The following is a 19,398-nucleotide window of genomic DNA, read 5'->3' on the forward strand; positions in this document are numbered from 1 at the left end:
CAAACATACTTATGAACTCACCAACATGATATATATGTTGACCGTTTTCAAAATAACTTGTATTCTCAGGTAATCGTTAAGCTGGAAGATATGCAAGTGTGTATGGTTTTGTTTTATGTAGCAACACTTATCGTATTTTTTTTTACAAATTGAACTTATGTATTTTAACAATGTACTTGACGTAAACAATGCCAGTTGTATTATGTAATGTTGGTGATGATCGTGTTATGATTCATGTATATTTATTGTGATGATTATTCAATTGTTAGTCACACGAGCCCCCAGACGTTTCCGCCGTCTGGTTCGGGGGTGTGGCAAGCTAGAGGTGAGTTTCCTCACTGTGTTTAGCCGGTCGAAGGCATCAATGTCGGCCCATGGTTTGATATGTTAGGATGCTAGTTGCCTGCATGACTCTTGCATGTGTTATGTGTTTATATGTTTATCGGGCGGGGCCCGATTACTGACCTGTATGTTATTTATCTTTGTGATTATTGCATGTGTTTGTATGATTATGTGTGATATGTTTAGATGTAGGGGTGGCAACTCGCGACCCAACCCGTAACCCGACACTGACCCAACCCGAAAATAGACGGGTTTAGGTTGAGATTTTTGACCAGCCAACCCGTCAACCCGCCAACCCACCAACCCATTTATTTCATGGGTTGGGTTGGGTTATCTGTTTGGGTTCGCGGGTCAACCCGCCAAGCCGTATATATATATATATATATATATATATATATATATATAGATATTACATTTAAAAAATGATATATTTAATTATTAACGAAAGTTGATTTCCATCCGTATTCGTAATATTCTGTATCATTGTATTCCTTCTGTATTCGTATGTGACTAATCTGCATTTGCGGTTTGTTAATCAGAAAAAGAAAAAATACATGTCGTTATTTTCACGAGTCACGAACGAAGAACACATCCACTTTCTATGAATGTTTTCATTTTTCATTTTTATTTTGATGTTATTGACTTTATGAATTTATGTTGAAAACCTTTTTTTATGTTAATTACTTTAATCATTTTATGAATTTATGTTGAAAAAACCTCGTTTTTTAAAATGTGTTGCTTATTTGTTAAAAGGGTTATATTGGTTGGGTTTGACCCATTAACTTGTGAACCCGCGAACCCATATACAACCCACCAACCCGTGACACGCCAACCCGTTAACCCATATATTATATGAGTTGGGTTGATTTTATGTTTTCTGACCCGCCAACCCGAACCCAACCCAATTGCCAGGCCTATTTATATGTATGTATACCGAGCGGGGCTCGATGTCAGGCGGGGCCTGATGACTGGTAGATCTATTTACCGAGTGGGGCTTGATGCCGGGCGGGGTCCATTATATGTTTTATATGTATGGTATGTGGTATTTTGAGGAACTTACTAAGTTTTGTGCTTACAATTTTTAGTTTATGTTTTTAGGTACTTCTGGTTCGAAGGGGAAGAGTCTGGGATGATTGCAGTACACACACCACCTCGTTCCGCATTTTATATTACTCTGATGTATTGGGATGTTATTGATCCACTTTGATTCACCATGATTTCTATGATGATGTTTTGGATAATACTTTTCTTAATTTAAAAACGAAAATTTTTAGTCTTAATTTTTGGGACGTCAGAAGTTGTTATCAAAGCCTTAGTTTGAGGGATTCAGACATACTCTCGGGTACGTCCGAACTCAAACTGAGGGTTTGCTAGATTTTTTTAAAAATAAATGTTTTATAAAAAAGTTTTTCTAATAAAAGAAAAATGACGTGGTGCATGCAATCGACCGAGCTCAAGTGAGTTTTCCCAAAATACCCACACATGTTTTATGATATGCTTTGAATAGTGAATTTGTGAATCGCATGCTAGTTAGGGCTAAGGATCTACTCAACATTGGAAAATGAATTTTTGGCCCTTAGTTTTTCTCATTTTTCCAATTGGATCCTTGATCTTTGTCTCAATCTTGATGGTTATAACAAATGTATTCATTTTGTTGAAGATATATAATTGTAGTAACTAATTTTGTTCTTATTTTAATCTCAAATTTATAATGTTAGTTGAGTTTCAATCTTGGCCAAATAATATTGATATTAGTATATAAATTTTTTTCTGAAGCCCAAATATTATGGCCTGGTACAGTGGTCCGATAAAGGCAAACTAAATCCAGACCCTAATCTCCCGACTCCCGTTGCTGAAAATCGTTCTAGAATTTTTTTTATACATCGGTCTACAGTTTAAAAATTCGAGCTACCTCTAATTTTATAAGTCTTACTAGACGAATTCCCGCGCGTTGTGTGACGCATGTTAAAAATAGATTGTTATAATATTGAAAAATATATGTTTAAAATGGTTATTTATTGACATTAACTTTGACATAATATTTTTACACTAAATTATATATATAAAATCTCAACTATTTTGAACAATATTATTCATTGATATCAACCCACCTTCCTCATTAATATAATTAAATATAATTATCTATTTAGTATTATTTATAAAAAATATTATTATTGATTAATTAAAAATTTTTACTTATGCAATTATTTTCTAATCTCAATAATGATGATCATTTAGAATACAATTTATTTGTAACTAACGTTACATAATTTTTTATTTGATGTTATTATCATTTAAAATTATTGTTTATTAACTTAAACCACTTATTATTATTAATAATTTAAAGAAGACTTTTAAGAAACACTAAATATTATTACTCAAATATGAAACATATACTAAATAATAAAGTGATAAGATTGACAATTTACATTTCAAAAGAGACTTTCATGGATAATATAAAATATCCATGATTTTTCTAATTTACCATTTATTATTATTATTATTATTAAGTGAAAGAAAAGTTTTAAAAAACACTTACTATTATAATTAAAATGCTAAACATATACTAAGATATAAAGTGATAAGATAGACAATTTGCATTTTAAAAGTGACTTACGTGGATAATATGACATATCCATGATTTTTAATTAATTATTTCTTTGAAGCAACACAAATATACAAACATATATATAATATCTAATTAAATATTATTTATATCACATTCCATAACATATGATTTATAATATGAATATAATCTAATTTACATTTAAATTTCAACCACGACAACAATGATTGTCTTAAAAGAATACTTAAACTAAGAAATATATATATATATATATATATATATATATATATATATATATATATATATATATTCATATATATAAGGATTAGTATATAACAAACTTACAAATTAAAAACTTTAACATAATAACATGGCTCGAAAATGGTCCAAAGCCCTCAAATCAACACAAAAACCTTTAAGTTTGTTTTCTTTGTGAATTTTGTATGTGATTTGTATTTGTGTTTCTACTCAAAGAGATTGGTCTTTTATAGTAGACTATCCATTAATTGCTTATTAAACATATTATATAAATTATAAACTTTTGAATAGTTAATCATTATTAAGAGATTTTTGAGTGATATTCATTTAAATAGGAGGTTTCAAATGAAGATAGTTTGAGTAAAAATATAAGTTGAATAGCCTTGAGAGTTTCAATAAAAAATGCTAGCTTTATAAAATATACAGATAGATAGATAGATAAAGATCTTTTTAAATATCCTAAAATATTTTAATAGTCCAAACTTGAAGATGAATCATATAGCCCAAACTGAAAAAGCCCGATTTCAAAACAAAATTGCCCAACAGGTTTAACGAATTTAGTTGTTCGATGATACCGACTAGTTGGTTCGATTGATCAGGGAAGAAAGAAAGAAACAAAAGAGCTTAGAGCTGCTCGCCATTCTTTTGTAGCGACACACGCCACTACCCCCTGCTCCTCCCACTTCAGACTTGCAGTATTTTTTACGCGGCTTTCACCGCCACTTCCGGCGTCCGGCAGTCCCACAGTTCCGGCGACTTCCCTTTCCACTTGCAAGAATGAAACACGTAAGCATTTAGCATTTAAGCAAGTGTTTTTTGATTATTTCAGTTATTTCTCAGCTTCTTGAAAACTTAGTTAGTTATTACTTCCCTCTCAAGTTGCAAGAATGAAACAAGTAAGCATTAAGCAAGTTTAGGGTTATTTCATTTATTTGGCATTTTGTTGAAAATTTGAAAAAACATGAAATTATCAATTTTGTTTTTATTTGATTAGGGTTACTACTTAGTTATTACTTGTTATTACAGATTTCTATTTGATTTTAGCAAGGTTTATCTTATTATCTGATCTAATTTTTGTCTAAAAACAGATGATAAGTTTTGTTCATGTTACCAAAGTTTATCAACGTTTTTAACTTTATTTTTGGCCATGTTAGACAACCACGAGTCATTTAAATGCACTAATTCAGGTTTATCAAAGTCTAAGTAGCTAAAATTGTCCCTTGTTTGTGAAACACTTTGAATTTAGGAATAGACAGTTTAAAATTGGCCCAGAAGGTTGGTGATGAGATGAAAACGTAAGATATTGGAATCAAATCCTTAGTTTAGGATACTAATTTTGGTTCTGGATAAACTAATATATCATCCTGCTTTCATTTTGTAAGTGTTGTATCCCCTCTCCATGTGTGTTTGTTTTTTCTTATTAAAGCATGGTACATTGATTAATGATATGTTGGGTACAATCATTTAGTCTTTTCTAATTGCTTCTAATTTCATTTCTTTTTTGTTTCGTTTGGTAAATTAGGGTCATTTTTTTATCATTAATTTCATTTAGTTCATGGCTGAAAATGGATTAAATAGGTTAGCAGTTTTGAGCATTCAAACCCTAGTTCGTACACTTTCCAGTGTTAGCCATCCTTCAAGCAAAGCAATGAGCCCCGAGTCAACCGGTCTTATGTTCCAACTCAGAGTCGACCCGCTCACCGGTAACTCAGAGTGGGTAGTGATTGAAGAAGAAGTCGATGATATATCCCCTAAACCAATGCTGGCTACCACTTCTTACCTTGACATGCTCAATGATGCTCCAAGAAACAAAGCGTATCGTGACGCCATTGATAAAACTGTTACAAAAAACTGTCATGTTCTTGATATTGGGTATGTGATATGTCACTACATTTCCCCTTTCTTTTCTTTATATGTTAAGAGTTAAGACTTAAAGATTTTTCCGCACTTTGTGTAGATCTGGAACTGGCTTGCTATCTATGATGGGTGCAAGGGCTATGGGCATTGCAGGAATGGTGACTGCATGTGAATCATACCTTCCTATGGTGAAGTTGATGAAGAAGGTTTTACGTGCCAATAATATGGATCATAAGATACGCCTTTTCAACAAGAGATCTGATGAGTTACAAGTTGGTGTTGACATTGCTTCTCGTGCTCATGTTCTTGTGAGTGAAATTCTCGACTCACAACTCCTGGGTGAAGGCCTGATCCCCACTCTTCAGCATGCATATGACAATCTGTTGGTGGAAAATTATAAAACAGTGCCTTATAGAGCCACTACATATGCCCAGGTGATTCATTGTTTTTTTCAATAACCATAGTTTATACTTAATACTTAATATATGGGTACCTCATTTTATTTTTGTTTTCTCTCAGTTGGTGGAAAGCACTTACTTGTGGAAACTGCATGATCTATTAAACAATGAAGCAGACATGGAAGATGGAATTCACCTTGTTCCAAAAGGAAAGGAGAATGTTTTAGGAGTCAAACCTCAACAATTTGCTATGCATTGTGATGCAATGGCTGAAGACATTCGACTGGTAGTTGTAAATATATGTATATTTTTTCTTAAAGTTTTATTTTTCCTACTCAGTTTAGTATTTATCCAGCTGTCGGAACCTTTCAAAATTTTTGAATTTGAGTTTTGGAAACGGCCAGACAGTCATGGAGAAAAGGAGGTGTATATAAAGGCAACTGATGATGGTATAGTTCATGCTGTTATCTCATGGTATGTTATTTTGAACTACTGATGGTTTTCTTTATCTATCTATCAAAACATGTCAGATAGATAGACACTTGTACTTTTAATTTTATTTATTTATTTTAGGTGGGTACTTGAGCTTGATGCTGAAGGGGAGATTTTTTATTCCACAGCCCCTAAATGGATAGGTACTAGAAATTGGTGTGACCATTGGAAACAGTGTGTCTGGTTCACCAAAGGGAAAGGTTTGTCCGTATGCAAGGACACAGATCTTTGTATGGAAGCTACTCATACAGAAACCAACATTTCATACGGATTCAAGGCTCAGAGATCATATGTGGATGATGAGGATGAGTTTAGAAGTCAAGACTCTCACATTATTACTCTCTCACCTGAAAGAATTGCAATCTATGGAGATAGCTACTGGAGGCTTTCCATGTTAAAGGCCATAAACCATGCTGTAATATCTCTATCTCCTTCTCAAGTCTCATCAATTAGTGATACAAACATGATGTGGAATTTCATGTGATTGCATTGCAGTTGGAAGAGAAAGAGTCTCCTTTGTGTGTTGTTGCTGATGATAGTGTTTTTTTAACAATCAGCATTGCTCATCTTTCCAAGAGTGCACACATAATATCATTGTTTCCTGGTATTCGGGAGAAGGGTTTCCAATATTTGAAAGCTGTTGCTGATGAAAATGGTTACTCAATGGATCGAGTAGAAGTTATAAGCAACAGGAAACAACAATGGACTATGGATGATACTCATCAAAAGAAGGTTACTCCATCCACATTTTAGAAAAAAGCGCTTCTGTTCACTTTAAGTAACAATCAAGTAGTTTATTTGGTTGTTTTTCCATTAATGCAACAAATAAGAGCTTTTCTTTTAATGTGTACAGGTTGATCTCTTAATAGCAGAGCCGTTTTATTTTGGTGCTGAGGCGATGCTTCCTTGGCAAAACCTGCAGTTTTGGTAAATTTCTTATTTCTCTCTCAAGTAATGCACTTGAACTGAATGGTATTTTTTTTTCTTATTTTGAAAATAATGGTTTGAAGGAGCAAAAGGACGATGCTTGATTCTGTGTTATCTGAAGACGTGCGCATAATGCCTTGCAAAGGAATTCTCAAGGCTTGTGCAATGTCTCTCCCGGTAAGTAAGTGCATGCATGTTTGAAAAAATGGGAATGGATATTATTATTATTATTATTTTTTTAATCCCTATATGAGAAAGAAGTTTTTACATATAAAAAGGATATGAAAGTAGTAATGGTTAATTTGAACCAAATGTAGAAGTAGAACATAAATAAAAGTAATTATTGTTGAGGTTGATTGTTTGATGGAGGTGTAGGATCTGTGGAGAAGTCGTCGTTCCTTAGAAAAGATTGAAGGGTTTGATCACAGTATGAGTGTGGTGAACTCTACTTTAGGAGCATCTTCAAGCGAAAGCCCTTGTTTACCCTTTTTTATCTGGCAATGTGGAGAAGTTGAGGTACTGTTTGTTATTTGTTAAAAAACTAGAATGAATGAATCACATACTCACACTCACACTCACACTCACACTCATGCCATGTAATTATTTGCAGAAACTTAGTGATACATGCACCATTATGGAGTTTGATTTGATGAAACCATTGAGTTCATGCCATGGAAAAGCCAAGGTAAAAAAAAAGTTGTATTAATTTATTAGGGTATGTAATGTAAATATGTAATGAAAGAAAAACAACATACATATATATATATATATATATTTTGTATTAATTTACAGGTTGAGTTTGTAGAGGCAGGTGTGTGCCATGGGATTGCAGTTTGGATAGATTGGGTGATGGATTCAAGTAACAACATTGTCATGTCAACCGGCCCAGGAGGTAACTACTAACATCTAACATAACATGCTATGCTTAATGCTTCCCATCAAAATCAAATATAAAATCAGAATATCATATTTTGCAAAAATCCAATCCAATTAATGTTTTGTTTTGTTTGTGATCAGATTCACGGTTTTGGAAGCAAGGTGTGAAACTATTTGCAGAGCCATTGGAGGTAAGTGTAGGTGGTAATGGAACAACTCTCATTGAAGCGTATTTTGATTCATCCAGTGGCCAACTTGAGCTTTCCGTCAATGTCTGAACCTTGCTCCTTTTTGAATTTTCTCCTCTTGCTGTAATGTAATGTTATGTAGAGTCTGGGTGGGGTTTTCTTTTTTAATTTCTACACTATAAATACTTATTAAACTTTTCCCTTTTTTTAGACCTCACCTGGCTGCAATTCATTTACTTAATTATTTACATCACTAAATGATCTTCATCACATACATTTGCTAATTAATAATATTCTCCAGTCGGTCCCACCACACTCCAGCCCAGTGCAGTTTGCAGTACTAGACACTAGAAAACTGGGCCTTGGCCCATCATGAAAATTCCAGGTCCATCCGTCCTGTCCTGTCCTTTCCTTGTCGGGCTAACTACTTAAATCTTGGGCGGTCGATGCCATTTCAAGATCATGATCACGACTCACGAACAAAGCTTGCAAACCTTCATCGACTTCTGCTGAGGTAGGGCTGACACTTCTCGACACGACACGAAATAAATGGGTTTGGGTTGACTTTTTCAACCCGCCAACCCATTTATTAAACGGGTCATATATGAGTTTCTCAAAAAATAAATGGGTTGACCCGCCAACCCATTTATATTTTTAATAAAAAAAATATATTTTATTTTTAAATGTATTTATGTATCAAGTGTATTAATATTTAATAAGTATTATATAATATATACCATTGATTCATAGACCATTTGACTGTTTTGACATTTTGACTCGTGGTGGATGACCTAAGATCGTAAGTCGTAACCTGTAAAGCGAAGTCTGTAACCATTTTGCCCATTTGCCCTTAGGGGTGAGCATAGGCGGATACCTGGCCAAATTTAGTGGAACCGAAACCGCCAGTTTCTAAAATGTTGGAACCGGAACCGGTTACATCGGTTCCTACAATTTTAGAACCGCTCCCAAAACCGCCGGAACCGGTTCCGGGTACCCGCTTGCTAAAAACTAGGGGTGAGCATGGTGCGGTTCGGTGCAGTTTTTGGCTAAAACCGAACCGAAAACCGCAACTTTGGTTTTTTGAAGTTTAGAAACCATACTGTTCGGTTTGTATGCAGTTCGGTTTTTGCGGTTTTTTATGCGGTTCGGTTTTTTTTTTGCGGTTTTTTGTTAGTTTTTTTTTTATTTGGTTTTGTTTTGCCTTTTTACTAAAACTCAGGTAACTCAACGAGTTACTTTGACTCGGATGAGGAGTGTTAATCATTTCTTAAGAAACTTTATATAGAGATGAAGTGATACCACCACCTATTAATAGGTTTGAACTCAAATGACAAAACCACTCATCCAACATGCTTCTAAAGCTTAAATATAATACGAATTAAATATAATATTTTTTTCGCAGGTACACGAGATAATATCAGTTAATGTATTCATAAAAATGATATTATCATCACTAGTACTCTTCATATTCATATGTTAAAAAATATAATAAACATTATTTGTTCTTTTATATATATATATATATATATATATATATATATGTTTAAAAATATATAATCATTCTCTGATAGATAAGATAGATATTTATATTTATAAAAGTTTTAATTGTCATGAGTTCTTCATTCTTATAAATATCAATGCTTAATATATATATATATATATATATATATATATATATATATATATATATATATATATATATATATATTCGGTGCGGTTCGGTTTTTTGCGGTTTTTGCAAGTCTAGAAACCGCACCGCATCAAACATTTTTGGTTTTTGCAAAACTAAAAACTGCACCGTCAGTTTTCATTTCGGTTTCGGTTTTTCGGTTTCGGTTTATACGGTTTTTTCGGTTTGCGGTTCGGTTTTTGCTCACCCTTACTAAAAACTTTTAAACTGTTTTAAGCCAAAGGTATAGGGATTCTTAACATATTTCCATATTTTGAGACCTCACACTCATTGTTTTGAAAATTTTAAAACTTTTTTATGTTCACAACAAGCTCAAATACTCCAACCCATTTAAAGTTCACAATTCAAGCCTTATTGTTGTAGTGAGAAATAAATAAGGCGCCTTCTCCTTTTATAAGTTAAACAACATTCAAGCATTGTTGCATCAAGCGATATAGGATATTATATCCTACACTTTCAGTTCTCGACTACTCCCTTTACTTTACTATATTTATGTTATCTCATATTCTCAACTCTTATTCATGATTTCTGTTGCATTGTTCCATTGCTACTTTAAAGAATTAAAACCAATACAACTTCATATCTAAGTTTTAAAAAATGTGAGCGTCATTATCATTCAAAGTGGGTATCACAAAAATGATAAAGAAATATTACGATAAAGGCCAGGGTTATATTTTTTTTTCACTACAAAAGGTTTACAAATGAAGGTATTAACAAAAAGTAAATGCAATCCTTTTTTAAATATAAAACAACCTAAAATATGATTAATACATAGGTCGAGGTGTAAACACACGCACAAACCAGTTCTGCCAGTTTTAAGTAATAATATTTCCTGTATTCATGATAAACTACTTTTACACGCAAAAGTTTGCATCAAACGTTTTCATCAGATACTTGAAAATCAAAAGGAATTACAACTTCGTTTAGAAACCTGTGAGGAATTGATAAGAAAAACCCAGAGTGAAACCAGAAAAAGCCTACAGCAAATCTCGTTTGAAGTACATCAATATCAACCCCTCACTAAAAGTCAAGTTCTCGATCTAGTTCAAAGAATAGCCGAGCAACCAAAATTGGTTGAGAAAGAAGCACTCAAACTCACGGAAGACCTTAATCAGAAGATCCAGAAGGTTGAACGCCTTCTGCATGAAGTAAGAGCCTTCTTAACCTCATAAGCCTAGCTAGTGTCAGAGCTAGTTCGGACTATCAGGAAGCCGTCGGTGCAACAGAAGACTTTGATTCACCTGCAGTTGGATTTGCAAAACCATCTGATTACAAAAGTGGTGTAGCAGCGCAAAACGCAGCCATAATTAAACAAAACAACACCCTATTATATCTAGTAATAAAGCAAAACCAGAAGCTTTCAGAAATAGAAGAAAAGGTTGAAAGACTACAAAAGGAAGTCAGTTGTGGAAAAGAAGCAACACCCGCAGACCTTGAAGAATCCATCATCAGCTTATCCAAACGGTTAGACAAAGTTTCAATTACGGAAAAAAACAGTCACTTCAAGAAAACAAGGTCCTATATACTTTTACCAAGATCCCAACATAATATTTAAAGAAGAATACAAGAAAGACTCGAGAAAATGAGCCACAGGGCAGCCGTTCTTAACAGAGAATCTGTAACCCAGACTCAACCACCAACACAAGAAGATCAGATACGAGGATATCAACAGATTCAACGACTTCAGTACAACACAAGAAGAAGTCTTCAGAGGACGTTTGGAACAAGGTACAACAGAACCTTAGAATCCATGGTTAGCCCAGAAAGACAACTAAGAAGCAGAAGGGCAAGTCTCGTTCCGGCAGAAGTCCTGTACTCCAACAACAGAACCACAGTTCGTCACAGAGTGTATCAACACTATTCAGAAAGAAGGATACTGGTAACAGAAGGGCAACAGACAAATATAAGGCTCTGTAATGATCAAAGTTACAGACAACTTCAAGAATCAGGGTTGCAACATGTACACATGGGATTAATTATGATCCGCATACATGCACTCCATAGGAGAGGAGCAGGGACTATGGCACTAGCAGTACTCCGTGATACTAGATGGGAAAACAGTACAGCCATCATAGGGACAATGGAAATAGACTTATCTGCAGGAATGCAGTTAATCTATATGGTGCCAAATATGATGATAAGCACAGAAGATTTCCATAACCACATTGAAGTTGCAATCCAAACTCATGGCTATGAAGCATGGCAAGGAGGAGAAAGCAACCTCCTGGTAACCATTAATCTCACCGGAAGATTATCAAACACCAGCTACATGGGCTTTGAATATGAAGTCCAAAATGCAGTAGACCACCTGGAAACAAGCGGAATCATAGCAATTCCAGGCGAGAATCTAAGCATATCAGACCTTGAGGGAAGAAGTTGGCACCTTCAACCATCAACTCAAGCAACAGTCAGAGTTCCAATCGGAGTAGCTGTCAATAACAGGCTTGACAGATCACAAAGCTTAAAGTTCACAAGATACTCACGAAGGCCAGAACCTAGAAGATACTCTGTTGACAATAATGATAGAGAAGTCATTGAGCAAGATGAGCCTGAAGAAGAATTTATTGGGGCATTTATTCAACAAAACAATTGGGATACTCTAGGAGAGCCATCTGGAAAATTTGACTATCTGGTCAAATATGATCCCCCTTCTGAAACAATTGCAATAGAGGACATCATACCTTCCGGCTGGGAGACGGATGATGAACAAGACGAAGATGAACATGATCAGAAAGACCCCTTTGGTGCGATAAACACAGAAAAAACAGTTGCCGTCACAACCGAAGAAGACGCTATGGAATATCCAAGAATCCGAAAGCTCAGAAGAGACCTAGAGCAGTTAGCCTTCCCAAATACAGAAGAAAGCGGACAATATGATCCTCCAAGTGATCATAATATGGGTCTCCCAACCTACCCACCTGCTAGACAGCAACAACAGCAGCAACCCACAGGGTTCAACTATCCAAGAACCAATAGAGTGTTTAAAGGAGGATATGGTGAATACTATAATCAGCAGTGGACATTACCACCAGCCCACCTCGACACAGGAGTTTTACTAATCCTACCAGCAGATCCAGGCTTATGGGCAGACGTAATCTCCAGATGGGAGTCTATAACAATTAATAGACTCAACGACCAAGATTGGCCTGACAACAAAGCAAAACTTGCATTTGTTGAAAATCTATTTGGAGAAAATGAAAAAAGAATGTGGCAACAATGGCGAACCATGTACCCTGATGCCTACACCACACTAGAGGCTATAGCGGACGACCCACAAAACATTACTTCACAAGTTCGCCAAATTATTCTTCTAGAAGACCCCTACCGAGGATCTACTGAAGAACAAGATGCAGCCTACAGAGATCTTGAACGACTCACCTGTGAACACACAAAAGACCTATGGAAATTCCTTGATGAATTCAGGATTTTGGCTTCAAAATCAGGCAGGATGTTCTTCCCATCCACAACAGAGAAATTCTTCACCAAACTTCCACCAATATTATCAAAGAAAATTGAAGAATTATTTAGAGCCAAATATCCTGGTCTTGGATCAGGAGTCCTACCAGCGATCAAGTTCACACATAGCTTTGTTGCAGAAATGTGCAAAGAAGCTGCCCTACAAAAAGAATTAAGAGCACTTGACTTCTGTTCTAACATCCCAATCCCCGGATATTATAAAGCAACAAAGAAATACGGCCTCAGAAGATCAACAACATACAAAGGTAAACCCCACAAAACCCACATCAAGGTCTTCAAGAGGAAATATAAAGATGATAGGAGCAGGATTTCCAAATGCAAGTGCTACATCTGTGGAAAGGAAGGACACTTTGCACGAGACTGCAGAAGTGAAAAAGGGAATATGGCTAGAGCCGCCGTATTTCAAAATATGGAACTTGGTGATGAATGGGATGTCATTTCAGCCGACAATGATGATTCTAGTGTTTATAGTTTTTCCGAAGGAGAGCAAGGAAAAACAAATCAGAACATTGGGACATTAATCAATGAATCACCACTTGAAGAAACATGTTTTATGTTCCATCCAGGAAGTTCTTCACAAATTCAAAAGCAAACACAGGAAGTGGGCTCATGGAGGCCAGACAAACAACTTCCTCAAAATAGCAAAAATTGTCAGCATAATTGGGAAGAAAATGGTCTGACAAACCATGTGATGTGCTATTATTGTGGGATAGCTACAACACATAGGTCCAGGTTACATTGCTCACACTGTAAGCTCACAACATGTGCTCTTTGTGCCTTCAATTACCTTGGCAAAAGGATAACAATCAAAAGAGAAGAAAGAATTGCTGAAAGTACCCAACGAGAGGTTCAGTTGCTAAAAGAACTTTTGCAAGAAAAAGACAAGAATTTCAAACAAGCCCTCCAAGATCAAGCCAAGGAATATGCAGAAAGACTCAGGACTGAAGGGCATGCGCTCTTAAATAGAGACATTGACACTCTAAAACTGCAAAATGAAATACGAAGCTTAAAGGAAACTCTAATGGAGCAAAGAGTTGAAATAGCAAACATGCAGAAAGACTATGAACATCAGCTGCATAATAGAATTATGGATGTTCATATTCTTAAAGATCAGCTTAGAATGGCAAGAGAAAAGATAAAAGATTTAGAGGAAGAGATAAGATGCTTCCAAGAAATAAACACGCCCGAACCAGAAACCCCATACCAAGACTCTCAAAATCCTTACTCGAATGAACAATTCCCACCCTTAGAAACCCAGAAGTCAGCCAAAGTGTTCATCGAAACAGAAGTCCACCATTCAATGAATACAGTTGAAGAACCCAAAGTAAGAAAGGTGACAAACAAACTATATAATGTCACCGTTGAATTCGAAATCCAAGGCGTCCAGATGTTCAAAGTAAATGCTATTTTAGATACTGGTGCAACCGCTTGCTGTGTAAGCAAGGCAGTCATACCACAAGAAGCCTTAGAACCACTTGAACGAACTGTTTATTTCAATGGTGTTAACTCACGGCAACCTGCAGATCACAAAATTAAACCTGGCTACTTTGTGATTGAAGGTAATAAATTCAGAATGCCTCTGATCTATGCTCTTGATATGAGCATAAGTGATGGGATACAAATGCTCATCGGAACGAATTTCACAAGAGCCATGAATGGAGGAATTCGAATTGAAGGGGACGAAATAACCTTGTACAAAAGGGTTACAAAAATAAGATCTTTCCCCCAGGCAGAGGTTGCTGCAGTCGAAGAAGTTCAAGGATGGGACTGGTACGACGATGAAGCTCATCAAATGTTACAGGAAGCATATGTAACTTCACCTGCTATACCAGAGATTAGTCTAAATCTCTCAAAAGATTTCAACCCAGTCATCCAAGAGCTTAAGCAACAAGGCTATATTGGTGAAGAACCGTTGAAACACTGGCGAAAGAATGGAGAGTTGTGCAAAATTGATATCATCAACCCTGATATCACAATACAAGACAAGCCTCTCAAGCACGTGACACCGGCCATGGAAGACGCCTTCAAAAGGCACATTGATGCTCTACTACAATTAGGAGTTATAAGACACAGTTCAAGTAGACACAGGACCATGGCCATGTTAGTCAACTCAGGCACAACAATCGACACCAAAACTGGTGAAGAGATAAAAGGAAAGGAACGTATGGTCTTCAATTATCGAACATTGAATGACAATACGTACAAAGATCAATACTCTCTGCCAGGTATTAACACGTTGCTACACAGAATCGGGAGATCCAAGATTTATTCCAAATTTGATTTAAAATCAGGATTCCATCAAGTAGCAATGGAAGAAGCATCCATACCATGGACTGCTTTTCTGGTACCAGGAGGATTATATGAATGGCTAGTTATGCCATTTGGGCTAAAAAATGCCCCAGCAATCTTCCAACGAAAAATGGATCGATGTTTTAGAGGAACGGAAAATTTTATCGCAGTTTACATTGACGACATTTTGGTCTTCTCAGAAAACAAAGAGCAACATAAACACCATTTAAGGATATTGGTTCAAAAGTGCAAAGAATTTGGCCTCGTCCTCTCTCCAACAAAAATGAAGATTGCAGTAACAGAAATAGATTTCCTCGGAGCAGTCGTTGGAAGGCAGAAGCTTAAACTCCAACCACACATAATTAAGAAAATTGCTGATTTCAATGAAGAAAATATGAAGACAAAAGCAGGCCTACGATCATTCTTAGGAATTCTTAATTACGCAAGAGGATATATCCCAAAGCTTGGTATCTTACTTGGACCCCTATATGAAAAAAACAAGCCTGCATGGAGACAAAAGGCTCAAACCTTCAGATTACGAACTGATAAAGAAGATAAAGAGGCAAGTTCAAGAGTTACCAGACCTTCAAATCCCACCAAAAGAAGCCTATTTAATCCTAGAAACGGATGGATGCATGGAAGGATGGGGAGGAATTTGCAAGTGGAAGAACAAGAAAGGAGACCCAAAGTCTCAAGAACAAGTTTGCGCCTATACCAGCGGGAGGTTTAAAACTATACAATCCACCATTGACGCTGAAATCAATGCCTGCATAAACACACTGGAGAAATTGAAGATCCATTACTTAGACAAGAAGGAAATAACCCTCAGAACTGATTGCCAGGCAATAATTAGTTTTTACAACAAAACTAATTCCAACAAAGCCTCAAGAGTTCGGTGGTTAAAGTTTACAGATGCAGTTACAGGAACTGGAGTACAAATCAATATCGAACATATTGATGGGAAACAAAATGTTTTAGCAGACTCCTTATCACGAATGGTAACCTTTTGTTTGCAGGATCACGAGAAGCAGCCAGAGGCCAAGATGATAATGAAAGTAGCCGAAGAAGCAATCCAGGATAAGAGAATTAGTAAAGACCAAAGGATGGAAGAACTCAAGCAAATGCAAAGCCTTTTAGAAGAATTGAAGTTACTACCAAAACCCATAATCAAAACCAAGGACCAACCGCAGGAAGTTACTTACCCTTTAGCCCAAAGATTTACTCGAGAAAGTCCTTCAACCTTAAAACCACAAAGCATGGCAAACATGAATCTGGCCCAATTTCATGAAGCCCATAAAAAGGAGAAAAATTGTAAAACCCAATGGTATGAAGCAGAAACCCATGACGATAGCGGAAGATGGGAATGGTATGGAGCACGTTTTGGAACATACTCAATACGAGCTAATAAAGTTGAAGCCCAAAGCCAAACCAAAGCCCAAGGAAAAGAAATCATAGATCAGGCAAAAAGAGCCCAAAGGCCTAACAATTCCCTGTCAATCAACTGCATAACTGAAGAAGAGGAAAAGCCCATTTTCAGAAACAACCCGGTCCATGCATACAAGCCTAAAGGAGACTGGACTCATGAATCACAAGACACGAATAAAAAACTAGGCCCATATGAAACTCACAAATATTATCGTACGGGCCTCGGATACGTAAGGGATGACGATTCCACAGGAGACAATAACAAAGAGGAAGAATGTAACTGTACCAGTTACATTCTTGAAGATGACGGATGGGATGACGCTATACTCCATACACTAGGCCTTCTTTCGAAGAGAACCAATATACGTGGAGCCAGATACTGTCGACTCTAAAAAGCAACGTGTTCGGACCACTTTACAGCTGTTTGTCTGTTTGTTTAAATTATTATCCTACTTTGCCTGGTTTGTCAAATTTTCTCTAGAAACCTGCCCCACCTCACAGCAGTCCTGAGAATTATTGAAGCCAGCTGTGAATAAGTTTGAATAATAGGTGGTCCAGCTACCTTATCGTGGGTTTTCTCTATAATTGAGTTGTCCACTTAAAATCTTGTATAAATAAGTGTGTTTATTTTCCGATAGAGAGGCATCGAAAAGCATATACACTTCTCTCTCTATCTCCCTTGTAAGAATCATATTGTGTGAAATATAAGTTGGAAGTTCTTAAACCTTTTTTTCAAGTAAGTTTTAATAAATATGTTTGAATATTCTAAGATTTAGTCTTTGTTCTTAGAATAAAAATATTTTCCTGGTAAATATTTTTATTTGGTACAGCGGGTAGCGGTTCAGAAAAATAAAAACCGGAACCGGAACCGAAACCGCTTAAGACGGTTCTTAAACTTTAAGAACCGGAACCGCATAAGGCGGTTTTGGTTCCGGAACCGGCAGTTCCGTGGCAGTTTCGGTTCCGAAAGCGGGTACCCGATTATTATGCTCACCCCTATTTGCCCTAAATAATAATCTTAAAATCAAATCGCGTATGAGCATATCTACCTCTTGCAGACTTCCAGTCTCCCACAGTCCCACTCTCCCCTCTTTTACTCCGTGTGGTCGAAATCAAGTATCGAATTCAAATCGTGTATCTAAATCACAAACGACATTGACGCCTGAAGGCTGAAGCGGTGAAGCCCTGAACGTGAGTCGCCAATACAATCTTCTGGTATGTTTCTTAAGTTGTTCTTTTGTCTCAGTTTTCCGATTACAAGATGCACTTCCTTAGTTCATATATATAAATAAATGGGTTATATATGAGTTTATGTTCCACGAATCTAAATCTGACCCACGAACCCAAATATGACCCACAAATCCGTCAACCTGTGAACCCATATAAATAAATGGGTTGGCGGGTCATATATGGGTTTATGTCCCAAACCCGCTAACCCGTGACCCGTATATTTAAATGGGCCATGTTTGGGTTGACATATTTTGACCCGCCAACCCGCGACACACCAACCCGAACACGACACGATTGCCAGACCTATGCTGAGGTGCCCCATTTATTCTGGAAATAATTTATCGTGTTTATTATTTAATATATATATATATATATATATATATATATATATATATATATCATTACCTATATGTTAAAGATCTTCGTTTATGTCCACGTCGATGATCTTCTTCCTCCTCCAATAACAATACCGGTGGCGGCAGTTTTTAACGTTTTATGGAACTGCCTGCTTCATCCTTACCTCATGCTTACACATAAGACTTCAAATGTGGGTTTGCTTCGTTTATTCTTTAACTTATACGGCCTCACCTGTTTCCTCCACACACCACCGCCTCAACTATCCAACTCCGTTTCCCTTTGCTTCCACCTCCTGCTTCGTTTTGCGGCCTCATATCGCCGCCTCATGTTTTCCTTTTATCTCTACCCTTTTTCTTAGAAAGTAATTCCTTCTAAACACTGTCTCCCGATATATATATATATATATATATATATATATATATATATATATATATATATATATATATATATATATATATCATATCATACTATATTATAAAGGAAACATTTTTTCTTTCACCACATTCATTTGAAACTCCCATGCATTTTTCCTTTCACCACGTTCATTTGAAACTCTCATGACTTTTCAATTTCTTTCTAATAATGATTATAAGTTGGTTATTAAGATTAAATAAATATCAAACCTAAAGTGTAATCATATATAAACTAAATTTCAATATTAAAAGATTATCTTTACTTCTACTTACAAAATTATGTTTTTTTTTTTAACTTTTTACATATTATACCTAATTTATTAGTTTTAATATATTGTTGGATGTAAACCATTATCATTTTAAAGCTACAAATTTTGAACAATTTGTATAAAATATTTAAATTATAAACTTAAATATAACGTTACAGGACAAACTTAAATATAAATTTTAGTTTAACTTAAACAATCAAATTAATATTTTGTAAATAGTTGTAACGCCTGTGTTTCTAGGCTAAACATTAATGATAATATAGTAGTCTAGGTCAACCATTGGAACTCGTTTTGAAGTAATAAGAATGAATTATGTGCTTTAAACTTAATTATTATAAATTAAG

At 35.7% G+C, this 19,398-nt stretch overlaps 1 protein-coding gene across 4 annotated transcripts; it reads left to right on the top strand.

The window, feature by feature from the left end:
• The first annotated feature begins 3,712 nt into the window (after positions 1–3,712).
• On the top strand, positions 3,713–8,176 carry PRMT7 (protein arginine methyltransferase 7). 4 transcript variants are annotated; one of them, XR_013711061.1, is made up of 13 exons: positions 3,713–3,952; positions 4,745–5,038; positions 5,124–5,457; positions 5,543–5,707; positions 5,777–5,895; positions 5,995–6,328; positions 6,409–6,645; positions 6,767–6,840; positions 6,924–7,017; positions 7,216–7,356; positions 7,451–7,525; positions 7,652–7,732; positions 7,858–7,991. XR_013711061.1 is itself a non-coding variant. In XM_079050542.1 (13 exons), the coding sequence occupies exons 2-13, from the start codon at positions 4,815–4,817 to the stop codon at positions 7,992–7,994; spliced, it is 2,034 nt and encodes a 677-aa protein (XP_078906668.1). In that variant the 5' UTR covers positions 3,718–3,952; positions 4,745–4,814; the 3' UTR covers positions 7,995–8,176. The 4 variants fall into 4 exon arrangements, 2 of the variants coding, with proteins under 2 accessions (XP_078906668.1, XP_078906669.1); XR_013711060.1 differs by having other exon boundaries at positions 3,714–3,952; positions 7,646–7,732; XM_079050542.1 differs by having other exon boundaries at positions 3,718–3,952; positions 7,633–7,732; positions 7,858–8,176.
• The last annotated feature ends 11,222 nt before the right edge of the window (positions 8,177–19,398 follow it).

This window comes from Lactuca virosa, chromosome 5 (genome assembly GCF_052849685.1).
Source record: "Lactuca virosa cultivar CGN04683 chromosome 5, Lactuca_virosa_CGN04683_v6, whole genome shotgun sequence".
Taxonomy (NCBI): domain Eukaryota; kingdom Viridiplantae; phylum Streptophyta; class Magnoliopsida; order Asterales; family Asteraceae; genus Lactuca; species Lactuca virosa.

Bases quoted from the DNA above. Each gene is read 5' to 3' on its own strand.
- PRMT7 (XM_079050542.1), top strand. From the start codon at position 4,815: ATGAGCCCCGAGTCAACCGGTCTTATGTTCCAACTCAGAGTCGACCCG. The intron at 5,039-5,123 runs GTATGTGATATG...CACTTTGTGTAG, and splicing joins TGTCATGTTCTTGATATTGG to ATCTGGAACTGGCTTGCTAT. The intron at 6,646-6,766 runs GTTACTCCATCC...TAATGTGTACAG, and splicing joins ATGATACTCATCAAAAGAAG to GTTGATCTCTTAATAGCAGA.